Below are 17,277 nucleotides of genomic sequence, written 5' to 3'. Positions count from 1 at the left end.
AAGATTATTTTGACCAAAATATTTACGAAACAAAAATTTGCTACACTGTAACTAAGTTTTTTCACGGAAATTCAATGTTGTAGTGAAATGTGAGGAGAAATTTACAGCTATCCGAGTTGCACCACAACGTTTTGACACGATTTTTAGCCACGGATTGTGGAAAACACCATGCAATAGGAGAAAGTTGTCCTTAATGAAATTTGTTGCTAACATTGTCTGAAGTCATATGATTTATTTCGCGGCTCTTTCGAAAATATTTCTACTCTTGTCCAAACGTTAAATTTGAATAAAATACCGATGAAGCTGTTTAGGTGAAATGTGCATGTTTTAAAATCTTGACGAAAAAGACCTAATGCTTTTATGAACTTAAATTAATAGACATGCCGTACATTATAGTCTGTATCCACCAAGCATCGAGCTGATTGATTCTTTTTAGTTTAAGTCAGTGGTTCCCAACCTTTTTTGTTACATTCCCCCCTTTGCCCATTTTCGAACTATTCATTCCTCGCCATAAGAAGAAAAACAAATATAACATAAAAAATTATAGCAATTTGAAATAGTAATGGACATAATAATGTATGTAGTGTTGCTTGTCTAAACGTTTGTACATTGTCAAAAACTGTATAAAGGTCCCAAATAAAAAGGATACCATCCTTAAATTGTAAATCAAATTTGAGCTTTGTGAAATATATGTCAAGAATGCGTAATGTAAATGCAGTGCAACATTTAGTAGAAGCGAAATTGTGAACAAGGATTTTTTTGCAAAATGTACTTGCTGTGGCGCTGTGAAACAACAGTAATTCTACGACATGTGGTGCACTCTTCAATGTTGTTTAATTATTACCAGGCTACGGCTTTAAAAAAATAGATCCGCCATGTTCTTTATTGTGACTTGCGAAACATTTTTGCTTTATTGATTATGAGAGAATGTGAGAAGGTTTACTAAATATTGATTTTAGTCCAGCATCGTATGTAACACTTATACACAGAAAACAGAAAAAAATATGCTGACAGGATATATGGAAGGCGTACTCAACAACATAATGCTCCATACGGAATATCGTAAAAAGTCCTTATCATTTTGGCAGATTCCAGTGGTCTTTGTGCGCAAAGTGGTACAACAGCGCCCTTATTCGGCCAAGATATGTCGACGGGATGCTTGCTTCGTTTGTCGAAAGCTGAGTTTGGCGATTGCGCTGCTCTACGTTCATTGGTGGAAAATAACCAACGGGTCTTGATACCTTCAGGTGCACTTGTGCAGGTTGCACGATTTGGAAATCCCAACACGACTTCTTTTGACTCCGCAGACTGGACATCAAATGTTAACATGTAAGTTTTATTTTGTTGGTAGCCTGATTGCTTGTTTGGGGCTTTACGTGGAAATTAACAGCATAGAGTTTCGAATCCCTAAAAAATCCAATACTGTTTTTTTTAGAAATGGAGGGTACTTAAAAAAAGTTATGAACAAAACCTTTGTTTACCAGCTGAAAAAAAAAACATTTACTAACGCGTTCCAACATTTTGTTGGCCATACGGTGTAAAGGCTTGCTTTATATAACCAACAGGTATGCTTCGTAGAAAAGGAAGCAACCAAGAATGGGCTAAGACATTAGTTTGCATATGCGTGAATATGTAAAATGGATTTTGAGACCAATTCTGTAAATTAAAAAGCAGTGATGTATTTCCTAATTAAAATTTTCTGCTGGTAAGTCTGCGAATTGACCTTTTCGGTGAAAGGTCAAATCTGAGTCAGCGAGTTTTTTGTGTGGAAATTTTCTTCGCTGTGGTTTGTCATTTCATTAGCTGCACCTCCAAATGGACCGGGAATTCCAAAGTCAATTTTCACAACTTGCGTATATACGACTTGTATTTCGAAAGATATTTTTTGCTTTTCAAATTTAGTTGTATCATCGACGCTAGCGGGAAAACATTTCCTGGTGACGATACAACCCACATGGAAATATCCAAACTTATCTGTGTCTTTTTTTCAAGGGGCTAAACTTTATGCTTTAAAAATGTGCCCACTGATCTTAACTTAGGATGGATAAAACACATCTTTTTTACCAGTAGGTTTTTATTTGCGAACTGTTGTAGTGCCGAATAATTGATCAAAATTTAATTGAACACAAACTGCACAGTATGGTACAAATAAATAGTGGTTTCGCAGACATTTGTAGTAGAATTTGGGATTTAAATTTTGTTCTCGACTTTTTCTGAGGTACCGTATTTATTCAATTGTAAGCCTCGGCCTTTTTTACCCTGCTGTTTGTGCGGCTTGCAAACGAGTCAATACGGGATTACCCAACAACTTTTCTGTGTGCATCATTTTCAGTTATTATTGGCTGTATGGTTGTCGGACTTTGTTTACAAAATTACATATTAGTCCTCTAGCGCTACGAGCGGACGAAGATTTAGACAATACTCTTGCTTTCTAACTTTTAAAAATGCATAGAAAATTGTCATTTTTTGGTTTGGAGATTTGATTTGGTACCCTCGTTGTAACAAATTTATATGGATTCGTGTTTGACTATGTTTTAAAATACTTAACTTTATATATAGCGGTAGCCCTGTCAACTTTGTTGAAATGCATGCTTTGACGAACTCATTGAATGTTGAAGTAATAAAGCGTGCAACCCTCTGCCGGCATTGCAAACGCATGTGTTTACTATTGTTAAAAAACACACTGTACATTGCACTGAAATATTGTATGTCGCGGGAAAGTCACAGACCAATGAAAAAGTCACAGACCAATGAAAAATATTGTATGTCGCGGGAAAGTCACAGACCAATGAAAAAACGGTCGCAGAGTAACTACAGACTAACAGAGAGAAGGTGCCTGGTTATAAACGCGTTTGTACGTAGCGTTTTTTTCAATTTGTCTGTCAACTGCGCTTTTAAGTTGTAATGATATGCTGATAAAAAATGTCTATAAGACTGTTAGCGTAAAATCCTACTTTCTTTCACAGTACTTTGTCACAAGCCAATATAACCAACAACACAATTCCGAGTCAATGTGACAACATTCCGTCTCAAGTCCACATCGAATTTGTAACATCATTGTCCGGTCGCATAGAAGGATTTCCCATCACAGAAATTGTTGCTGTCCGAGTCAGGTACTTACATTACGTTTTTCTTTCTTTAACAAGAGTACCAAATGACTTTCGTTTTGAAGTGACGGCGGACAAGTCTGACCTCACACATTCGCTTCGCATTAATTTCAAACAAACATACAGTCCGTCTAGTAGGCTAAATTAAATATTTCTATAGTACTATCTGGAAGAGATGGGCCGAAACAATACCCAAATACTTTGCTTTTGTAAATGAACCCAGCATGGTCCTAATACGACGTCACACACGTTGACTTTGTGATATTGCACAAGTGACTTTGAAATGTAAAGCTCCAAGCTAAATCTGTCATCTAGTACAGGGTGAATCAGTCCCCCACAGGAACACTTTCTGCATACAGTCATCGAGTGAAATGCATTGGGCATAAGTAACCCTACATAAGACGCTAATTATTCATCAAGTTGCTGATCAATATGTGTTTAATGTGAGGTGACAATCTATTGATCATTAACCCCCTGATTTGTAGTTGGGTGAGAGAGACATGGAAACTACAGTGTGGAGGAGGTGGAGCTTGTACAGATGGAAGTGCTACGGAAAACTTTGCTGTGTACAGTATTGTCACATTCAGTTCGGTTCCTGTAACTGGAACAACAACTACCAATGAGTGAGAAGAGTTTGACATCTCCTGCAAACTTTACAGCAAAATATTTTCCTGTTTTCCACGCCCTTAATTATCAATTGTTTGGTATGTTACCTTGATTTTATTATTTATCAAGATGTGATGGTGACGCAACCTGCTGGCCAGAATTGCTGCTTCCACTAAGGGCTCGGTTTTACAGCAGTCAACCAACACTTTTAGCTGAACGAGATTTTGAATACAACCTTGGATGGAGTTTGGTTGTGATATATTTTGCATTGGGTAAGTGACAATTTTTTTTATCTTTCACAATATTTTGGTCATTATAAATGTTTTTGTTATTTAAAATGGACAACCACTTTTATCATTATCTTTGCAACGTTTTTTTTTCTTTGGTAAAAAGAAATTAATTATATTGCTTCGTCACTTCTATGCTAAGTTGCATCTTTTTTCATTTTGTAACTATCTTTTTTGCGAAATTAACCCATCAAGTTCAAAGAGGAGCAATTTTAACTGGTGTAGTCGGCCCATGTAGCGTCTGTGGCTGTACTGCATAGCTGAATACGTAACTTCACAAGATCGGCCAAGAGTGATGGTGATTACATGGGCTATATTTATCACTTTTTATTTTGATTCCCGAACACAACCTTATTTTGTTTTAAAGGTGCTGCACTTTTGAGTTTAAACTGGGGCAAGGTTGGTGAGGCTGTACTGTCTGCATTTCCTGTGTGAACAAAACCAGTGATTTAGGTACAGGTTGTGTGGATTTGGGACTGAGATCGTTGTGTCTTTGGAAAACTTATGTCAATGACCAGCAAGTTATATGCAAGTTATTTCGTTTTTCTACTGCAATTGACGTTATACACTGTTATCCAACAAATTGATTGCTTTAGGTCGATTGTCTTCAAGTACTTTGTTTCAAGGCTCTCTTGTTGGACATTTTTTGTTTCACCTTGATAAATATTCAGAAATTAGGTTAAAAATTAAGTTCATTTTTTTGAAGTGGGTAGTAAATATTTGTTTGAGGTATGGATGGAAAAATTGTTTTCATGGATTTCAACTATACTTTTGTAGTTTGCTTTTTACTAGCACATTACTGTAATATTTAATGTCATAAAATTTCTTATTTTTGTAAAAAAAATGATACAAAACATTAAGTCATGGTTGGTGTTTAAACTAACGGACAGAAGACAAATTTAGTGCAGAAAATTGGTAGCTCTCATTAAGAACCGATTGTCCATGATGGCAAGTTGTTATGCGGTAGAAAGTGTGTGACACGATGAGCAAAACTTTCTGAAAAATGCGATATTTTTTTTAACATGCACAAGGTTCTGCCTCCCCGTTCGATAAAGCTAGCCAATGTAATAGGTAGGAAAGATTACATTTCTGGGATTACAAAAAATGCCGTCTTGAGTGGAGCAAATTAATAAGCTTAAAAAGTGCCCAGGATTAGAATGAATGCAATTTCACGAAAACAGAAAATTGTCTAGGCTACTGGGTATTGTGTTTGTCACACCGCGAAAACGTGATCGACGGGGAATAATTGTTGTTTATCTGGCAAGCCCATCGCAATAAAAAGCGTTGCCTTCCGACTGCTTAACGCGTTGTGCTCCCCTTTGAAAAAAATTTTAACACCCTGACCCTGATTACCGCTGTGTGATAACAACGATCCGTTATTCAATGCCAAGTGCTTTCCATTTTGTTCTATAATGGCTTGTCAAATCGTCAAATGTGACCGTAGTTCGAAGGTAGTCAACCTGAATTCACATTTAAACAATATTGAAAGGTAAAAATAGGTGAAAATCTTTGATGTTACATTGCTTATGACGCCGAACATGCATATGTTTGTCGCATTTATTCTGTAGTTTTTATTCGAGACTGTATGCAAGAATCACGTAATTGGCAAGACACGTTTTTGTCCTTCATGCTACTCCTTTGCTGGGTTTAGTATTGCAGCACACTGCCTATAAGCTTATATAAAGTGTGCTAACATTTTTTTAGTTTAGTGCAGTGGTTCCCAAACTGTGGGACATGGCCCAGTACTAGGCCACCAAGACATTTTCAATGGGCCACAGAGCCATTTGAACAGATTCTACTCTTTTGTTATACTGTAGATATTATGCGCTTTGTTTTTTTGCAAAGAATTCCGAATCTTGTAGCCAAATTTCAGGAGCATGTATCTCATTAAAAACAAATTGCTAGAAACCATTTCGCCTGTTTTTGAGTTATTTTTTGTGCCCAAATTTACAGGTGGGCCATGAATCGCTATTAAAAAGACATTTGGGCCACAGACCAAAAAAGTTTGGGAACCCCTGATTTAGTGGTTTTACTGCTTGAGTTTGACGACGCATCACGTGCGTATAAATTTAGCATCTCCCACAACTATCAACAATAAACGATTGGAAGGCGGGTAATTTAATCAACTGGTTTGTGCAATTTCACCTAATGGGTGTAACAAATCACTTACAGGAAATATTCAAAAATTGCTCTGCGCTTCGGATGCCAATGAACTTGAAAATCATCGATTGCATTCAACACAGGTTTACACTTTACAGCATCCAAATAATAACTTTGATAATATGAAACAGCAGTAAGGCCCTCAACTTTTATAACCTTTATGTTCATAAACAATCTGTAGAATTATGCACACATATGTAAAAACATTTTGCTGTCAATGCGTTTGAAGGCATTAAATAAGCAGGCTCACTCCAACATGTGTGATGCAGACGCATAATCGTTCTGCCTTTAATTCCTCTCTGCGCATTAGCTTTGTCGCTTTGTTTTTAAAATAGATTGTGTTTATAATCAGCTTCTTGTGCTGATGACATTCTGCGTGATTTATTGCGAACTTAGCTCTAGGAAACTTGGCATTTCGTTATTGCACCGAATTTTACAATTTGGCCTGGCATGTCATCAGTTGTTTTGTTGTTGACATACGGGATGTCAGTACCCAAATTGTTCTTGCATTAAAACACTAAACGAGCAAAAAAAACTTTGTTCTTGCATGAACACAAAAGTGAGGTACATGTATTTTTTTAATGCTATGACGATAAAGAAGGGTGCAAAAACACAAACGCTTAGCCTATAGCCTGCACTTGTTGTTGTGCTGGGTTGACTATCGTTATTATTGTGCAGTGGTTAGCATAAACTATCTTACTGACACGTTTGTCGTAGGCTACATTGTTTTCTTTTATAATTTTTGAAAGGTTCCGTGCTTTTTACGATTTTTGAAAATGGTCACCAAAAAGATCACGCATTTTTTTGCTTGAAAACCACTCTGTATAATCTGCAGGTAACAATACAAGCAATCCAGAGTCTAGAGTAAGCTGTGTACAGTTTATTTGCATTTGTACATATAACAACAAAGCAGCCGGTTAAGTGTGTGTATGGAAATAATTTGCTTATTAGTTAAGTGTTCAAGAGTTTTTATTTTTTACGACGTATCGGATTAGTTCACTACTCCCAATATCTGGTACCAACGCAAAATCCATGTACAAATTATATCAATGCAAAATTACAAGCCAATTAATTTTAGATATTCCACACCCTTGTCTGCTGCTCTTTCTGCTTGGTTCCTAAAGGCTTGTTCAACCCCCACTAGAACACCTGATAATTCATTCAATACTGTGTTAGAATTAACCAACCAGAAATGAGGTCCACCTTGTGCAAACCAACGCACTTCGACAGAGAGACATGCAAATATGACAGGACGTAATTTAGTGACGATACTAAACTATAAAAACTCTTAACTCTGTACTGCATATTCCTTTTTACCTGAGTTTGTTCCAAATGATACTGCGATCCAGTATTTGGGATTGCTGTAAACAGATATTACTCTTCCTGTTTGTTCTGTTTCCACGTCCGTTATGAATGTAAACGAGCCACCCAGTTCAAATGTAATACTTGAAGGATGTTGGCGTAGCAGGGAAATTTCCTGTGCCTGCAATCGTGAACCAAATCGTGAATTTGTTCACTATTAACGTAGTTTTGTTTAAAAATTTCATGCAATAATGCTTTTAGGTATGGTATGCCATAGTCTCTATTTCACTCTGAATCTGCATTAACAAACACACTAAAAACTTACATCAGGTCTCAAAACACATGGTTCCGAGCTTGGAGACCATGAACCCCAAACGTTTCCACCATCAGGACCCAATATCTGGACTAGAATTAGAGATTTCTTGTTGGATCTCATAATAGCTTCCGCGTGAGCATCCCAACTACCTGCTACGAGTTGTGAGCAAAAGACCATCATCGTTACGACATTAACCCACATATTTTTCGTTGTTTAAAAACCTATACGATGATTCAGATGCACCTTAATGCACACACGGTAGTTATGAATTGCCGACAATACGTATCTAAATATTTAACCTTTCTGTAAGCACATATGATGCTTTTCGTTGCGCACTGAAGAATTGCTGTATCTTTCGTTAGAGTTTGAGAGTGATTTATTGATGCGAAAATCATGTACTTTTTTCTCTACCCGCCTTTTTCTTGTTTTACAAATAGACTTAACTTTAAATTGTAAAACGGTAAACTTTAAACTTAACTTTAAAAACTGATTTGAGTTAAAGAAACGCTTGGCTTATATAGGGGTTGATCACGACATTAAGATGAGAAAAAAAATGTTTACACGTAGCCTACACGCGAAAACGCCAACTATGTGCTGAACCGTAGTTGTAAACAGTTATGTGCGAAAAGTCGTTTAAAACGTTGCAACAAAATAAAATACGTCATCACAATTGCATATGGTAAAATGTTTGAATTAAAAGTCTAAAGTCTGATCCATGAAGTCCAAAGTCTGATACAGACGCCGGTGAGTTGTGTTTTGTTTAGTTGTCTATCCTTAACTAAAGTACTACGCCACTGGATTTTATATGATAAGAAATTTTTAGCAAGAGACTAGATAAAGCTTTGTGTATACGCATAGAGACATGAAATACAGCGATCTACAACGTAAACGCGAACCACACGGTGTGGTGTTCTACTCCAAACTGTTACGATTCATATATACGGAAGACGAGGCAGCAATATTGAAAAACGAGAGAGATAAAAATCTGAGGTACTATCTGATGAAGTACTTAATCTAACAAAAGTTATGATCCTTACGAACTTATCGACGGCTTTCCCTAAGGCCACAAGCCGCTGCCTGTCATGACGACAAACCAACACCTTCCTAAAATAAAACACTGTTACGCGACCTCGATTTTTATGAAATTTACAGCATTTATTGATAATTATCAATAATACCTATTATAATAGGGTATGCAACTGTGTTAATCCCAAATTTCATTAACTACTTATTTGTCAAACAAAAGTTATTGGACTTCAAACTTCAGACCTTATCGACGGCAATCTTCAAAGCTACGATCCGCTGACCGTCATAACGACCTACCAACACCTTTCTAGAATAAAACACTGTTACGCGACATCCATTTATATAGAATTTCCAGCTATTTACGTTTAATTTACATGTTTTTTACTCTTTTGCAATTTTTTCTGATATGGTTTCATAATTTGCTTTCATATTTAGTACTCCTGCAAATTTCAGGTCTTTACATCTTGTTTTTCGAATGTTATGACCGTTTTTGAAATTGGCGCTTTTATCCGACTGCCTGCAGCCATGCGGCGGGAGAACCTTTAAAGCGGTGTCAAATAAATAGCTTAAATTAAGTTATTTCTATACAGCTTACACACAAAATATGCTAGTTCTTTTTCACGTTTACTTATGATAAACGAAACAGAAAACTGCCTTAATTTGCTCAAAACGTTTGCGACTACATTTAAACAAGGTTCTCAATTAAAAAAATCTGGATCATGTAGGGTAGGCCTATATCGGTGTACAAATTCTTTCAAAGGAAAATTTATCATTTTAGGTCTTTAAGTGTTTCACGAATTTTCCTGCTGCCCCAACAAGAAAACCTGTAATTTAATTCAATGCACTGTAAAACTTAACTCACCAGAAACGACTTCGAAAATATGCAAACTGATTCACCAGAAAACGCAGGCATCTAAAACTTACAGGCCGTACTTTTTTCTGTGCTTTACTCTTAAAACAAATTTAACTTTTGCAACCCGAAACGCGCTGCGTTTTTCAAGATTTTATTGTGCACTCTTCTTTTTCGAAATGACATTGCGATTAAGAAACTTAGTTGTTTTTCCTGAGCCTGTAGTCGTGCAATGCATGGGATTTATTTTAAAACATGGTTTGTGTTTTTTTAAAAAAAAATTTGTGGATAGTATTTAGAACAACACTTTGAATCAACTTAAACCAAATTAAGAAGCATATAATTAACCTTACCTTACATCAACTCCAAAATGGCCTTGTTCCAACATTGGGGTAATACGATCCCCAAACAATTCCATAATCTGGTCCAAATATGTTCTTTTCAAAAGGTGCTATTTAGCCACGCTGGCAGGTGTACCTACACCACGGTATGGTTTATTTATGTGGAGATTAGATCTCTGGCGATAGTTAGCGGATAATGTTTTACAAATTATGTAAAACCTAATGTATCAAATAATGTATTTATCAAAATTACCACTATTGCACGTAGGTTGTGATGCACCATACATTAGGGTTACCATATTTTATGAAACACAATCCCTGACAAAATTTATCTCAGTTGCGTGAACCCAGTTTTTCTCAAACTTTAAGTCTAAATGTGTTAACGTAAGTCTGAATGTGTATTTCAGAAAAACGAAAGTTGATTGCAGGATTTTAGCTAGTTATGCAAAATTGCGCATAACAATGATCCAAATTTGACATCACAGACAAGACAAAAAACATTACAATTGTGCGCGAACAATTGCATTTTGTTAGTTGTGATGCAATAAAGCCTTTTGTTTAACAATGGAGACGGTTGATTTTCACTTTCACTTTGATTTCAACTTATCCAGTTGCACAAACTGACGCCAAATAAGAATATAGAATTACTTCCACCTTTTCGAGATCCCCGCAAAATGTCCTTAAGGACCGCGGACCCCAGTTTGAGAACCGCTGCGTTAACCATTTTTGCGATCCAAACACTTCTATTCCGGAATAAATTCGAATATTCGGAAGTCACACGGACGGCGACACGAGAAAACATTACATACGATACTCTGATCCTTGTCAATTACTTTCTGCGTAGGCTTCTGGTTAGTAAATGGGAGTCACAAGGACCATTTAAAATTTGAAGAAAAATGCCACTTTAAAAATGTTTTTATGTCTCACGCATTGGACTTTAATTGTTAGTTAGTTCCCTGCATGTTAGGTACACAGTTACGGAAATGAAATTTCCCACGTTCTCATGTAGCATCGAATGCTGTGTTTTCTTGAGACGCGGATTTTTATTTGTGTATTTAACGCATATTGTTAAACATCTAGTAACAAACAGGTATTGTTACGCGCGCACACACACCAAACAGTAACAGGTACGTTAACCTGCGCGCCGCCAGTTTACTTCTTTACGTTTTATGGTATAGACGCGGTTGTAGCTAACTACTAGAAACTTTCTCCGTTGGTACATTAATTTCATAGTATACATATGTATTTTTTCTTAAATTCCTGACTTTTAAGTACATTTTAACATTTCCTTCTGACGCAGATTTAAACACCAAATTCCCTGACATGTCAGGGAAAATCCTGACGAATGGCAACCCTACCATACATGCTACACACAAGCGGTTTATTTCCGTTGCAGATATTACTCTAGTGATGTTTCGCGTTCGCGATCAGTTTGAGATTGTCAGTTCCAAACACCCTTTTCATCCCAGGCGTGTAAGTCTGTGTAAAAAATTTGCGCGTTGCATAAATCCCATCACATCGTTAATTAAACATTTAAAAGGATTAACAATTTGGCTCTGGTTAAAATAATGTTCGAGTATATGACTCTCCTGAAAGTCTGATCGAAAAGTATTTTAGGTCATTATATTGATTTTGGTGCGCAAACAAAGCTTCCAAAGAGCTTGGGGCCTACTCTAAAAACATTCTTTGCCAAAGTCTTATCAGTTGCATTTGTCATTTAAATGCAAAAGTGCCACCGAGTTTAAATTTGATCGATGATGGACGTTGCCGGCGTATAGTTTATAAATATGATCGATGATGGATGTGGGTGGGAAAGTTTGTCGTGCATTAATATCGTCGAGCCATTTTTGCCATTGAAAAAAACCTATGCGATGTTTTTTCTGTACCACAATGCACACTCAATGATTAATTATCATCCGTTGACAAGTCATTGGCAGTTATTTAACTTTTCTGTAAACACACATCAGATAAGTTGGAGTGTGATTTATTTATGCGAAAAATCACAGACCTTTTCTATTTTCTGCATTTCTTTTGTTTCTATTTTCTGCATTTCTAACTTGTCACTCAGTGTTTTGTTTGGAATTTGTGCCTGGTACCAGTAAAAATGGCAACCTTGCTGGTTTTGTATTTGTCGCTACATGAGCGTGGAAGCGGTAAAGCAATCAATATTTTCTTCAGCAACCGTAACTGACAGGAGGTAAATGTTATTATTTTCGAAGCTTGCTGCCTGGCATTGTTGTTTCATTGGCGGGTTCAATCAACTGTTTTGTACAACTTTTAAAAATGGGTGTAACAAATTACTTACAGGAGAAGTTAAAATATAGAAGGAGTTGCGAACTCAGCTGCGCGAAGCTTGGCGTCTCGTTATTGTACCTTCTGTTCGGTTGTGCAGAAATTATAGCCTAGTGGAGCATTAGTAACCCACTTCTTGTTCTGCCGCAATTACGTACTGCCAATGCCCAATTTGATCTTGCTTTAAAATATTAACCCTTCGCTGCAAAAACAAAACGCCACCTACAGCCACTTTTAGGTAGTTAGTTAGATTGTGGCAATGGAATATTTGGGCTGTTTTAACAGTTGTGTCCACAGAATATCTGGTCATTTAAGGTTTAATACACTTTGGCGTTTAGGTTTGAACTATAAAGTTTATTTTGAGTTTGGCATAAGGTAAAATAGGGTATGAAAATTTTTACGATCATGTAATCTTGCTTGATAGAAAAAACTTTTATCGTTTAATCTGCAAACTTTGCCTTATGAACCTTGGTAGCGTAACTTTTTGCATCAGTTGTCCTAATATTGATCAGTTTGCCAACACAAACCGCGTAAATTTTTACTTTACAAAAGTAATTCCGTTCAACAGCCATGCCTTTGTTCCGAGATCAACTTAGTAGGTTTAATTGACGTTAACCAAAATTTCCGCACCATGAAAACCAAATAGACATTTGCAAAAAGAAAACAATCCCGAACATAAACAAATAAAGCTCTTGATTATTATGTAATTGACAGTTAAAATTTCCTTTTCTTTGTTTCCAACACAAAATTGTCTACAGTCCGAAAGACTGCAGATATTCCTCAACCACGTTAGCTCCTTTTTCAGCTAACCCTATAACAGTTTCGCCCACTTTGCCACCAGCAAGAACAGCTGAAAGTAAATCAAAGAGTTGTTATATTTCTGTAAACTAAATGCAATTCAATTTCAGCGGGCAAAGTAGAAAATAGAATAAGACCACTTTAATATATAAAAATAGGTAAACGTTTGCGTCTAAAAGTTTTTTTTTCATTTGTGCTTTGAGGTAAAAAATAAAACATGCAAATGTAAAACTGTTTCGGTCATAAACAGTTATGTACTGTGATTCTGTCGTCTTCCAGATACTAGAATACTGAAGGGTCTATACCGGGGCCCCTTAACATGGGTTCCAGTATAAACGCTTGGAAATTATGTTTTTGTAAAAGTTAATTATGTTCAATTAAAATTATGTAAAGTCAAACACAGTCTGATTTATAATATCTTTTTCTTCTTACCTGAAGTTGGTCCTATCGACACTGCGAATATGTTTTTTTCATTTTTGTAGATGAAAGTTCCAACACTGTCTGTACTTTGCTTCTGGATGGTAAAAGTGCCACCGACCTTGAGTGTAAGTGAATCTGGGTGTTTGCACATCTCTTTTGCTTCCAGTTTCTGTTAAGTTTGGCAAGTATTGTAAAAACAAACATCGGTTCAAATGAATGCAATATTGTTAATGCTGCAGCTAAGCTCATGTAAAAACATCTTTAATAAGACGAAAATACTCACCTCAACTCTGAAAGGGGAAACAAAATCATTCAGGTAGTATAACGAACCCCAAATAGACCCTGTATTACAACCAAAAATTTCTACTGCAGTGACATTTTGATCGGCCATATTATAAGCTTGCAATACATAGGAATCCCATGATCCTTGAGCACTACACATTCGTGAGCATAGAGCAACCATCGCCACGGCACAAATCCAGGTATTTGCCATTGTTTAAAACTTACGACGATTATAATCTGTAGAATATTGGACACATAAGTAACAACCAAAGTTGACAATGCGTTTATATTTATTTAACTCGACTGTGGTAGATCCGTATGACACGTAAGACACGAATCCGCCATGCTTAAGTTCCATTATTCGCGTTTTTTTTCCTTTGTTTCAAAAACAGGTTGTGTTACACAAGCTGTTGCTGCAAGCGCATATCCGTTTTGTGCTAAAAGTGTCACTGTTTTTAATGTTTCGCTTTCCCCGTTGTTTTGAAAACGGATTGTGTTACATCAACTCCGTATGTTTCCAACATGATGTTATCAAGCTATTTCGTTTTTAGATTTGCTGCAACAACAAAATGCCACAAACAGATGTGCTAACCTATGTTAGGGAAACTACTAGCACACTACAGGAGAATAATTAAGAAAACCATTTTTTATTCTGTTTTGTGGACTACACCCAATTGGTTTCTCCTTTTTCTGGCTTCATTTTATGCACAAACAATTTACACCACGTTTGCGCAACGACGATACTAAAAAGTATTTTTTTTCATCAAGGATATATTTTTTTATATTTTTTTAACGCTCATGGATCTTTGTCTGCTAATGCCAGTTTAAGTAAAAGTTATAAACTATTTTATCAGGGCGATACAGGGCTTCAACATAAAGCTTAGCAATCTGTTTGTCTAGTTTTCAGTTTCAATGCAACCAATCTTAACCCTAATCATAAAGTACCTGCCACGACGCAGCTAAGGCGAAGTGCTAATATCCATTTCCCGGACTTGCGTCGTAGGTTTCTTTTTAGCGCTCTTAAAAGAGAATACATGCGAATAAAGTTAGAAAATTGCAAAAATTTCCAAAACCGCACGTACCGCATCCCTGATTGAAAATTGCAAAAATTTCCAAAACCGCACGTACCGCATCCCTGATGACTCTAAACGCAGGGCGCATAATATTGAACAAAAGAAGGAAATGAAAATAGTAAATGCTGGTGTGGTTACAAATGACCAATAAGGCAAACAGTAAACAGTGTAGTCCCCTATACCACGTAAAACAAACTTTGATGATACGTCCCACAATAATAAACTTGCATTTCCAACAAACAATGCTGACAATACATTTAAAATCATTGCATGTTTAAGCCCTTCCAACTCTGTCTGTGTTGCAGAAGCGTATCCGTTTTGTTTTTCAGTTCAACGAACCTCTTTTGTTTCGCGTTTTCTCTTTGTTTCCAAAACATTAGCTTTGTATGTTACATATATAAATGTATGACATCAGCCTAGACAAATAAACAAATAAATTAAAAGATGGCAAAATAATTATTTAAGTGTACTCACTGTCGAACTTAAGAATACAGTACACGGGTTTGGTTTTGGAGCACAATATAGACCCGGAACAGACAACACAACTACAGGCCGGTTCACACGCTACGTGATTGGTGGAGCTGCGCGAGCCGCAGCACCCTGTCGCCTATTTCGCCCGGTATGGAGCTTTTCCAAGTGCGAATGCGCACAAGTGCAACACGTCATGAAACGTCACGGTTCGTCATGAAACTCGAGCTGCAGTTCCAGCATAGATAACATATCAATGCCATAATTTTTTTTACAAAAATGAACATAATGTCGATCAAGGCGGAAATTATACTTAAGAATAAAACAATAAGTATCATGAAAGTTATCCGTATTGTTGTGGTAGGAATATTAAGTGAAAATATCTAGGGGGTGCTGCAGCTCCGCAGCACCCTAGCACGAGCCGCCCCTGTTGGGAGCATTCTCTGCTTAGCAAACGCAAGACAAAGCCCGCAGGTCCCACATGGAAAGTTAACTTATGTTTTTTGAACTGTTATTCCGGTTTCGAAATTTTGTAAAACTTAGTGTAAGATCTCGGTTATTAGAACATGATTTTGCTTGGTTGTAAGAAATAACTTTATATTTACGAATCAAATGACAAAATTCATTATCAAGACCGGCGAAATATTCCCGAAATATTAATTAGTTGCAGCAGCCTAGGCTGTATGCGTCATTTCGTTGTTGCAGCTATTGGTTAAAAAATAATAGTCATCATTTGAACAGCATACTGCCTGATGAACACGATCCGTGGGTTTCCGGAGAAAGAGGAAATAATATGCTATCCTCAAATTGCCCTCTGTCATAACGACGCTAGAAGTTTGTTGGAAACGCAATGTGTAATGCTATTTTCAGTAAGCAATAATTATATGTCCATTACTGTCACAACGTCTTCTAAACTTTAAACGATTGCAAAAATATGGGTTGTCTCGCCTTGATGGTTATGAAACGGTTTTTCAACAAATTATGGAGCAGGTGACGTTTCAATTGTGTCCGCTTTTGAGAGCGAGAGAGTTCGCTGCATGAGCAATGATCTTGCATAAGCAAGACCTAGATGTTCAATGTATCGGTTCATTGCTAAAAAGCCATTTGAAAGGTGCTGATTTAATTAAACCAAACGAAGCACTTAAATTTGCTTATTGCAAAAGTACTAGCAGATTTGTTACTAACCTGAAACGACCGAACGATTTGGCTTTTTCATAATCTACCTTTGTCGGAGGATCCCAATTTGACAATCGTTAAAATCCAAGTAAGTTAGATGTTCGTGCAGTAAAAAGTGAACGCATATGAATTGCTCACATGAAACATGTTTTTACAATGCCTTTCAAAATGTTTCTCGCTTTTTTGCATGAAAAAGTTTCAATTGCAAAAGCTTGTCTTTAACATGTGTTTGAGACGAGTTTTTCCGCCACGATGCGCATTTTTGCTTTCTATTTTCTCCGAAAACCTACGGTTCTGTTAAAATGCCGACAATGTTTTGGTTTTGCTTTTAACCATTTGCGACTGCAATAAAATGCCACTCAGAGCCACTTTTGACACTTGATTTTGAAAACATTGTTGCTAGATTTTTTAACTGTAATCCGTCATTCCTTACAATTAAGCCAAATCATATTCTAATAAACAGGATCGTACACCAAGTTTTAAAATCTGAAATAACGGTCGAATAAACAAAAGTTACATTTTATGGAAATTGTCCTTTGACTTGCGTTTGCTAAGCAGAGAATGCTGTGATTTTTTTGCAATCTTGCTTAAAATAAGACACATATCTTTGAAGAAGAAACATTCGGCGATCTTAAATTCAGGAAGTTTGATCTCATGACTTTAACAACTACGCTTTCTGCATTACTAGTTTTTTGTCATAAAGTTGATTTCGCGAATTGTTGTGCAACAAAATTATTAATTAGAATACCCTAGAACAGGGGTGTGGAACCTGC

General features: G+C 36.5%; 3 protein-coding genes across 3 annotated transcripts in view; 1 reads left to right on the top strand and 2 right to left on the bottom strand.

Moving 5' to 3' along the window:
* Window positions 1–4,598, top strand: part of LOC145209172 (tectonic-2-like) — a 40,268-nt gene extending 35,670 nt beyond the window's left edge. The window contains exons 13-17 of the mRNA XM_080079429.1: window positions 1,089–1,329; window positions 2,967–3,113; window positions 3,593–3,730; window positions 3,843–3,985; window positions 4,368–4,598. Of these exons, the coding sequence (XP_079935555.1) occupies window positions 1,089–1,329; window positions 2,967–3,113; window positions 3,593–3,730; window positions 3,843–3,985; window positions 4,368–4,435 (737 nt within the window). The 3' untranslated portion in view covers window positions 4,436–4,598. The remainder of the gene's footprint in view (window positions 1–1,088; window positions 1,330–2,966; window positions 3,114–3,592; window positions 3,731–3,842; window positions 3,986–4,367) is intronic.
* A 2,422-nt stretch (window positions 4,599–7,020) lies between these two features.
* LOC145209177 (uncharacterized) lies at window positions 7,021–8,170 on the bottom strand. Its single transcript, XM_080079437.1, has 3 exons — window positions 7,788–8,170; window positions 7,478–7,643; window positions 7,021–7,309 (listed from the first exon to the last, which is right to left on the bottom strand). The coding sequence occupies exons 1-3, from the start codon at window positions 7,977–7,979 to the stop codon at window positions 7,218–7,220; spliced, it is 450 nt and encodes a 149-aa protein (XP_079935563.1). The 5' UTR covers window positions 7,980–8,170; the 3' UTR covers window positions 7,021–7,217.
* Window positions 8,171–12,902: 4,732 nt separating this feature from the next.
* LOC145209298 (uncharacterized) lies at window positions 12,903–14,031 on the bottom strand. Its single transcript, XM_080079563.1, has 3 exons — window positions 13,789–14,031; window positions 13,518–13,674; window positions 12,903–13,137 (listed from the first exon to the last, which is right to left on the bottom strand). Exons 1-3 carry the CDS (start codon window positions 13,996–13,998, stop codon window positions 13,040–13,042), a joined length of 465 nt encoding a protein of 154 aa, XP_079935689.1. The 5' UTR covers window positions 13,999–14,031; the 3' UTR covers window positions 12,903–13,039.
* Window positions 14,032–17,277: the final 3,246 nt, after the last annotated feature.

The sequence above is a fragment of the Phallusia mammillata genome, chromosome 1 (genome assembly GCF_965637545.1).
Source record: "Phallusia mammillata chromosome 1, kaPhaMamm4.hap1.1, whole genome shotgun sequence".
Lineage (NCBI taxonomy): Eukaryota > Metazoa > Chordata > Ascidiacea > Phlebobranchia > Ascidiidae > Phallusia > Phallusia mammillata.
This window is presented reverse-complemented; position numbering and strand designations above follow the sequence as displayed.

Coding starts and splice junctions, on each gene's coding strand:
- LOC145209298 (XM_080079563.1), bottom strand. CDS start 13,998: ATGGCAAATACCTGGATTTGTGCCGTGGCGATGGTTGCTCTATGCTCA. Junction 13,675..13,788: donor TTTCCCCTTTCAGAGTTGAG/GTGAGTATTTTC, acceptor CAAACTTAACAG/AAACTGGAAGCAAAAGAGAT. Junction 13,138..13,517: donor GTCGATAGGACCAACTTCAG/GTAAGAAGAAAA, acceptor ATTTACTTTCAG/CTGTTCTTGCTGGTGGCAAA.
- LOC145209177 (XM_080079437.1), bottom strand. CDS start 7,979: ATGTGGGTTAATGTCGTAACGATGATGGTCTTTTGCTCACAACTCGTA. Junction 7,644..7,787: donor CATGTGTTTTGAGACCTGAT/GTAAGTTTTTAG, acceptor TCACGATTGCAG/GCACAGGAAATTTCCCTGCT. Junction 7,310..7,477: donor ATCATTTGGAACAAACTCAG/GTAAAAAGGAAT, acceptor ATGAATTATCAG/GTGTTCTAGTGGGGGTTGAA.